The 8,682-nt window shown below is 43.4% G+C and overlaps 1 protein-coding gene across 1 annotated transcript in view; it reads right to left on the reverse strand.

Moving 5' to 3' along the window:
- The window catches only part of Cndp1 (carnosine dipeptidase 1), a 29,343-nt gene extending 21,512 nt beyond the window's left edge, over window positions 1–7,831 (reverse strand). Inside the window, exons 1-4 of the mRNA XM_028768978.1 lie at window positions 7,659–7,831; window positions 4,607–4,756; window positions 3,039–3,201; window positions 1,511–1,599 (exon numbers count right to left, since the gene is read on the reverse strand). Of these exons, the coding sequence (XP_028624811.1) occupies window positions 1,511–1,599; window positions 3,039–3,201; window positions 4,607–4,756; window positions 7,659–7,739 (483 nt within the window). The 5' untranslated portion in view covers window positions 7,740–7,831. The remainder of the gene's footprint in view (window positions 1–1,510; window positions 1,600–3,038; window positions 3,202–4,606; window positions 4,757–7,658) is intronic.
- Window positions 7,832–8,682: the final 851 nt, after the last annotated feature.

Consider the following 8,682-nt stretch of genomic DNA (forward strand, 5'->3'; position numbering starts at 1 on the left):
TGTGTGTGTGTGTGTGTGTGTGTGTGTGTGTGTGTGTGTGTGTGTTACGTATGCACATGTGGCTACATGCGTGTGGAGGCCAGAGGTCTATGTCTAGTGTGCTCTTCAGTTATTCTCCACCTTAATTTCTAAGACAAGTTTTCTAATTGAATCTGGAGCTTGCCAGTTTGGCTATACTGGCATGTCAGAGAGTTGGAATATCTTCCTGTTCCTCAAGCAGTGGGGCTATAGGCATGAAGACCTGGCTTTGTATGTGTGCCTTTTGGACTTGAACATGAGTCTTCATGCTTGCATGACAAGTACTTTACCAACTGCATGATCTCCCCAGTACCTCCACACCTAAAGAGTGTTTCTGAAGAAAGGTTTCATTACAAATCACTCTTTGGTTCCCATAATTCTGAGCATGGTAAAGGAGAATTCTTTCCTTTGAAAGATGGCTAGGCCTCAGGATAAGTTTTCTTTCAAGAATGTTATTTTTCAAATGTGTTCAATCTGCTTTGAAGTTAATAAAAGTCTTTGATCTGTCGGCAAAATGGATCTTAGGGTTTTTCTATCCTGGACATAGGATGCCTGACTTTAAAGTTTTGATTCCTTTTGTCTGACTAATTTGTGTATCTTTGTGAGCCAAGGGGTTTTCTCCCAGAGCTCAGAGAAGGCTTCAGAGAACTCTAACAATTACACGCTGAGACATGACATGGTGCTAAGGAGTGTGCCAGGCTCCTCGTGGGTTTTGTCTCATAGGCTGTGTGCTTGTGCACACGTTGTATCCATGCATGCACGTGTGTGCAGATTCACTCAATCATGCATGCTTATGTGGAGAACAAAGATGAACATCAAATCTTCCCACCTGTTGCTCTCTATCTTAATTTTTAAAAGAGTCTCTCACTGAACTGTTTAGCAAATTTGGCTAGTCAACAAGCTCCCAGGATCTACCCGTCTCCAGGGCCCTGGTACTGGATTTATAGAAATATGTCACCTCATCCAGCATTTTACAGTGGGTGCTAGGGATCTGAACTCAAGTCCTGGATTGAAGTAGCCACGGAACCATCTCCCCAGCACTGTGTTCTGTTTTTTCATGCGTGTGGGGGGTAGTATGATTGAGGGGGCATGCACATGCCACAGCACACATGTAAATGATGTTGTTTTCTCCTTCCACCTTGTAGGTCCTAGAGATCAAAATCAGGCATTGGCAGTGAGGGCCTTTCCTTGCTGGTCTCCATGTTCTGTTTTTGACATGGCTAACATTACAGGCTGGAATCCATGCTTCCAGGATGATTGCTTCTGGCTGGGATGCTCTAAGTGAGTTCCCCAAGTTTCCCAAGCTTTTGCTTTTCTCTCAAAAAGGGTTGTGACATAATACACACTCAAGGCTGTTGTAGGAAGTGAGTATGCAGTGCTGTGCGGTGCTTGCGGTGTGGTGCTCTGAGGCAGGGTAAGAACTCCAAGCATGCTTACGTACAGTTGCCTCATGACACCCTCCTCTCTTGAGGAGGCCCAGCTAGCCACCTACCTGCTGCAAAGCTCTGAAGGTGCTCACGGCATTAATCCAAGCCAAAACAGGGCCTTTGTTATCTGTCGCTCCCCGTCCGTACAGTTTCCCTTTTAAAATGGAAGAAAAATTTTTTTTAAAATGGTACAGGGATGTCTGCCAAGTTACATAAGCTATAGGAACTCAAATTCTGAGACAAAAGACAATCCGTACCTGTGTTAGAAATTTCTACAAAGTCAAGTGACTGAACTTTGTGATTATGGTTAGTTAAAATATTGCAGACCAAAGCCAAACATTTTGGGATACTTTTAGTCCTCTTGGGATCCATTTGTTTGCCACCCCTGTATCTAACCTGAACATCCTTATGAACCTCAAAGCTTGGAGAATGTATGTTGAATAGACTCCAAGTTTGACCAATCCACAAGGAAAGCATGTCATCAGATAGCATCTGAAATCTATGCAGATTTTTCTCCTCACTTACGTGATCCACCTATGTGTGGTCTCTGGCAAGGTTTCTGTCAGAGGTGATGATTTTCTTTGTTCTCAGACAGCCACTTCTACAGTAGAGCACATTATTTTGAGAACTGTGAATCTACATTCCTGGACCATGGTCATACATACTTGGTTCCAGAATAATCTATCCTCTAAAAATATTTATTTTATTTTATGTTTGTGGATGTTGTTTTGCCAGCTTGAGACACTGTCTAAAAAACCAGCAAAAGAAGCAAGAGAAATGTAAGGCATAAATTCTTATATACAAGTGGGATGTTCAACATCAGTCATGTAAGACAAGCTGGGTTAAGCACACACCACTAGTCTTAGAAGAGCTCAACTGTCCAAGTTCCTTGACATCCCCGAGAGTTTGCTGCAGAACATCGCTTGCCCTGCATAGTCTCTCATGCTGTCTACTGGAAGAATAATGAAACAGACGTGTGTCTATCTCTATTGATTTTTCTTCTTCCTTTCTTTACAAAATACAAGTTAGGTATGCTAAAAAAAAAAATGTGAGCTAGACAACTGTATTCACTGGCCTAGAACTCCATCCTACGCGGTCACAAAGATACAGAATTCACAGTTCCAAACACAAATGGAAGAAAATGAACTTTTTTGACATGAAAACAGGATTTCTCTAATCCTCTCTCTGCAGTATAGTGTTTGTGTGTGTGTGTGTGTGTGTGTGTGTGTGTGTGTGTACCCTCTACTGTGTGTGTGTGATCAAATCTAGGACCTGGAGTATGTAGGTCAGTAGATCAGGCACTTTACTATTGATCTACACCTCTGGCCTCTTTTTTCTTTCTTCACTTTTTATTTTGAGATATGGCACCTATCAGTTGCCCAGGCTGGTCTCAAATTCACTTTGAAGCACAGGTTTGGCTTGAAACTTTGATTCTTTCTCCAGCCTCCTGACTATCTGGGAATACTCCTGAACCACTAGAACTACAGAGTAGTTCTGCTCATCTTTAACCATAGCTAAAAGACAAGGACAGTCTTTAACTCTGTCAAGCCTTTACTACGTACAGGCTCCACCTAGGGACCAGATGACACTCACCATCCACCTCTGTCAGTGTGTAGGGGTCTGTGAGCCACCCATCATCCTTCTGAGCTGGCTGCACGTCCAGGTGCCCATAGAAGCATACGGTGGGCTTCTTGGGATCATTTCCCAGCTCGGCCAATATGATAGGAGGTATGGGAAGACTCTGACCATCAGGCATCTGTGGGACAGTGGATCTCAACATTCAAACAAACCAACAAAACTCAAAGAGAATATACTCTTTCTTCTTCTAGAACATTCAAAACAGACTCCTGTCTACTCTATCCTTGAGTTCCTGTAAAGCTTACATCATTTTTTCAGAGCATCCTTTCCCCCATCGCTGAAGTGCATGCAATGGCTAAGTATGTGATGCATGCCTTTATTCCTAGGTCTAAAGACCCAAAGCAGGTAGATCTCTATGCCTTTGTACCAGCCTGGACTACAGAGTAAGTTCTAGGCCAGCCAAAGCTACATGGTGAGAGTCTGTCCCAAATAAATAAACAAACAAACAAACAAACCCACAAAACAAAAATGTATACCATGATATCCTTCCAATATCTAGAACTATTGGAACATAAATCATTATATTCCATTATAAAAATTTGAATTATGATAATCAGTAATTATTAGATATACAATGCCAAATTGTATATAGTTGTTTGGAAATATTCTTCAAGAACTGAGATCTCAAAAGGCTTAAAGCAGCGGATTTCCCAAATCCTGGAAATCTAATCTTTGATGATTCTGAATTTATCAGTGCTAAAGGAGGAGACACTGGATGCTTTAATGCATATCTACCATGGTAGAATGGCAGGCAGTTCTAAGCAATGGTTCTGTGCTAGCTGGTTTAATATCAACTTGACACAAGCCAGAAAGGAGTGAATCTGAACTGAGAAAATGCCTCTATAATATCTAGACGTGGGGCACTTTCTTAGTTAGTGATGGGAAGGACCCATGCTATTGTGAGTGAAGCCACCTCTGGTCTGGTTGTCCTGGCTACTATAAGAAAGCAGGCTGAGCAAGCCCTGAAATTGAGTCAGTAAGCAGGACCCCTTCATGGCTTCTGCATCAGCTCTTGCCTTTAGGATTCAGTCCTGTTTGAGTTCCTGTCCTGACTTCCTTCAATGATAAACAGTGATATGAAAGTATAAGCCAAATAAGCCCTTTTCTTCCCAAGCTGCTTTCTGGTCATGGTGCTTCTTTGCAGCAATGGAAACCCTAACTAGGAAGGTTCCAGGGAAAGAGCACACCATTCAAATGGTGCTTTCAGGGACCCGCCTGTGCATGCAAAGAAAAAAAAAAGGCAAAGAGGATAGTGCTTGGAAAACTGGAGAGACAGGTCTTCCAATAACACATTGACCCACACTCATGACCTTCATTTTTTTTCTTCACCTGCCCTGAGTCCTGCTATGACCAGAAGTCCACAGCAAGTCTCATTTTAGACTAGATGGAATGTTTATTCTTATGAGAAACCTGGACTCTATGGGGATTGCAGTGAGGGTCTGAGTAAGTGCTTCTCTTGATGCCACCTAAGGAAGATGGCCATAGAGGTGGAGTCTCCTGAACTGGAAGGAGATCCCTGGTACCTGCTGAGAACCCAAGTCTATGGAATCCACCCCAGCTCCCAGGTTCCGGAGTTTGTCTGCAGCCAAGGCCATCATCCGGAAGAGCTCCTGCCTGAGACGAGGCACAGGCTGCACAGAATCACTCTCAATGGCCACCCACTCCTTCAGGGTCTGTGAGGAAACACAATGAGGAGCTTGTCAGGTAGGGCACAGAGCCCTTGTCCAGTTGGGTAGAGGCTGATGGAAGACAAGCCCCTAAACACTCTTCAGTTCATGGAATCCTGCAGCTTAGTTTAAAACCTCAGGGATGCTCAACAGCGAGTGTTGGAGTGAGGCAATATTTCAGCCGTGACGATTCACAAGTGTGAGAACTCAAATGCAGTCCCTCAGAGGTGGCTTTGTAATCCTAGAACAGGTAAGGCAAAGACAGGTGGATCCCAGAGACTCAATGGCTATCAAGCTGAGGACGTTTGATAACTCAGTAAGATCTTGGTTTCAAAACAAACAAACAACAAAACAAAAAATAACAAAGTAGATAGCACCTGAGGAAATCACACAGTGTTGACCATTGGCTTACACACAGACACACAGACACACACACAAACACACACACACATATACACAAACACATATATACAAACACACACACATATACACAAACACATATATACAAACATACACATACACACAGACACACACATATATACAAACACATATATATAAACACACAAACACACACATACAAACACATACAGACAGACAGACAGACACACAAACACATACAAACACATACACACAGACACACAGATACAAACACACACACAACATACACAAACACACACACATATACACAAACACATATATATATATATATATAAACACACATACAAACATACACATACAAACACACACACAGACAGACACAGACACACACACAAACACATACAAACACATACACACAGACAGACCCAGACAGACCCAGACACACACACACACACACACACACACACACACATACAAACACACGATGGATGAACTTGAGGTTTAATTAAAAACCTGGAGACCAAAAGCATCTGATACCAAAGATGTGGTAGGGTAGGTTGAGAGAATGCAGTCAGCCCTTTCCTACATGTTTGGTCCTCTAGGCGGCAAGGCCAGGATGTAAATTCATGAGTTTAGTTACCCAACCCACCTTAGCCCAGGGCACTGCATCCCTTTGAGAACTCCTTAACCTCTTAGCCTCAGGTTTCCAACTGTAAAGAAGGGTGAGGGTAGAGGGTTGGCTCACTGGTTAAGTGCAAGTACTACTCTTGCAGAGGACCCAGATTCAGTTTCCAGCACCCTCATGTTGCCTCCCAACTTCATGTAACTGCAGACCATGGGATCTAGTGCCCTCTTCTGGCTTCTAAGAATTCCTGCACACATGCACAAAATATATATATATATCAAATAAATTAATAAGAGGATGAGACTCCCTAATCCAGGTGAACAGTGGCCACTGTGTTATAGGATTACCAAACATTTACTGAGGGCACCCACAATGGAATAATTCAAAATCATCACTCATGGTCCAGCATTGGAACCTGAGTTGCTTAAGCCAATTTTTTAAGGGGGTGGTGGGGGTGGTGGGACTACTATGTAAACCAGAATGACTGAGAACTTGTGAGAGTCCTTTTATCTCTGCTTCCTAGGTGCTGGGATCACCGGCGTGCAACCACATGCCTAGCAGAACGTCACCGCTGTTAATGGGAAAATGGCGTCTATTTAGGACAGCTGATCTTGACTCTGCTTCTTACTTGTTTGATTTCTCTTCCCTGGTTATAGCATTTACATTTTTATCATAAGGAAATTTATTTAAGGAACATTAAGTTTTACAAATTTCCATCCAGAGTGTGTAGATCAGGAGTTGCTGACACTCACATACCCCCACCCTCCTGTAGAGGATGGCAAGTTTGAGGAGGCTGGAGAGAGGATGTTCTGACAGAAAGCCCACACCCACCCTCAGCTTCCACAAGACATGGTATCTCAATTGACTCTGGAGAGTCTGCTTGAATTCCAGAAATCCAGGTGGTCTTCCTGTCAGGTGACCATTGCAGAGGAGGAAGGATTACATGGAAGCCATGTTTAGGAACATTGGCCTGGGGAGTCAACTTTGTGCCATTGCTTGAAGCACAAAGGCTTCATCTCTGTTTGCATGACAATATTCTTAATATTGGTTGATGGAGTGCAACCACTGGACTAACATGGTATTAGGGGTGTAGAACATGAAGTCCAGTGAGACCCAAAGGAGGCCCTAGATGCATGAAATTGGTGTGGGAAGTCAAGCACAGTGGTGCTCACCTACAGTCCCAGCACCTGGAAGGCAGAGGCAGGAGGATCAGACATCCAAGGCCATCCTCTACCAAGTGTTGAGTTCAGGATAGCCTGGGCTACATGTGACCCTGGACTCTGTCTCAAACAAACAAACAAACAAACAAACAAACAAACAAACACCTCAAAACCACTGTTGAGAAAGCTGTGGTCATAGGCTCAGATGCCAACAGAAGGGACAAGAGCCCGTGGAGTCGGGAGAGGGAAGTTGCCCAGGGAGACATAGGACCCGCACCTACCACTCCTCTCCTACTGCTCCCCTCCTATTTTTGCTCCCAAGGCCTCTTTCTATTCTTTGTCCGCTGTCCTCTTTTCCCCAACATGTCCACCCCACATCCTGGTAATCAGGCTGGTGTTAGGAATGAAGCAAGGACTATCAAATTTGGCTCTGAAGTATAAAAGATTCTCCTGCTCCATCTAGATATCTCTGCAAACCAAGTAGGATACTTGATGGACTAGAATAATCATGATCTCTACAGAGGTGTTGTGAACACCAGCCAGGGGCAGAGAGTATCTTTCTAGAACCCAGAACTAAGAGATCTCTGCCACAAATCTACTGAGCCCTGATATTTTATCCCAGTAAGAAGTTTCACCATTTTAAATGGAATTGTATCTTTGGACACAAAATTCCGCATCTCCCAGTAAATTGCTGTCACCAGATTCTGACGGGAACAAGCAGAGCACCACGTGCAGCTTCTCCTACCTGCACAAACTCATCCTGGTGGAGGTCTATGTACTGGAAGAGCTTCTCCAGCTGCCCAGGGTGTGGAGAAGAAGAGAACATTCCCTGCTCCAGCTGCAGCAGCAGTGCCAAGAGCTATGAAGTCTGTGATTTGCCCAGAGCAGCAGTGGCGAGAGATGAAAACTGTGAGTTGGAAACAGTTAAAATAAATACCAGCATTGCACGTCTGACCTTTCAAATGCTTTCATAAAATTGCTACCCAACACTGCCGTGCCACATGACTTGGATTAAAGTAACCAGAGGTGGTCAAAGCAGAAGTCTGTCTCCTTACACCATTCCTCATCCGTTTCCTTTTCAAAACGAATGGATTTTTAAATACGTCTAAAGATTAGATTTTAATTTAATTAATTAAATTTTTATGGGTGTAGGTGTTTTTGCTGCATGTCTGGCTGTGCACCATGTGCATGTCTGGTGCCCATGAAGGAGAACATTAGACCCTATGGGAATAGAGTTACAAATGGTTATGAGCTGCCATGTCAGTGCTGGGAATTGAACGTGGATCCTATGGAAGTCCAGCCAGTGCTCTTAACTGAGCCACTGCTCCAGCACCACCACTTCCTCCTCCTCTTCTTCCTCTTCTTCTTCCCCCTTCCTCCTGCTCTTCTTCATCGTCGTCGTCTTCTTGAGGACTCCACATATGAATACTTCATCGACATCACTCTCTCCCTCCCTGCTTGCCTTCTGTTTCCTCCCACATCCCCTACTCTTCTGGAAAATTCACAATGTCTTCTTTCTTTCTTTCTTTCTTTCTTTCTTTCTTTCTTTCTTTCTTCCTTTCTTTCTTTCTTTCTCCCTTTCCCCCCTCTTTCTTCCTTCCTTCCTTCCTTTCTTTCTTTCTTTCTTTCTTTCTTTCTTTCTTTCTTTCTTTTTTTCTCCCTTTCCCCCTTCTTTCTTTCTTTCTTTCTTTCTTTCTTTCTTTCTTTCTTTCTCCCTTTCCCCTTTCTTTCTTTCTTTCTTTCTTTCTTTCTTTCTTTCTTTCTTTCTT

The sequence above is a fragment of the Grammomys surdaster genome, unplaced genomic scaffold (assembly GCF_004785775.1).
Source record: "Grammomys surdaster isolate TR1022 unplaced genomic scaffold, NIH_TR_1.0 189, whole genome shotgun sequence".
Classification (NCBI taxonomy): domain Eukaryota; kingdom Metazoa; phylum Chordata; class Mammalia; order Rodentia; family Muridae; genus Grammomys; species Grammomys surdaster.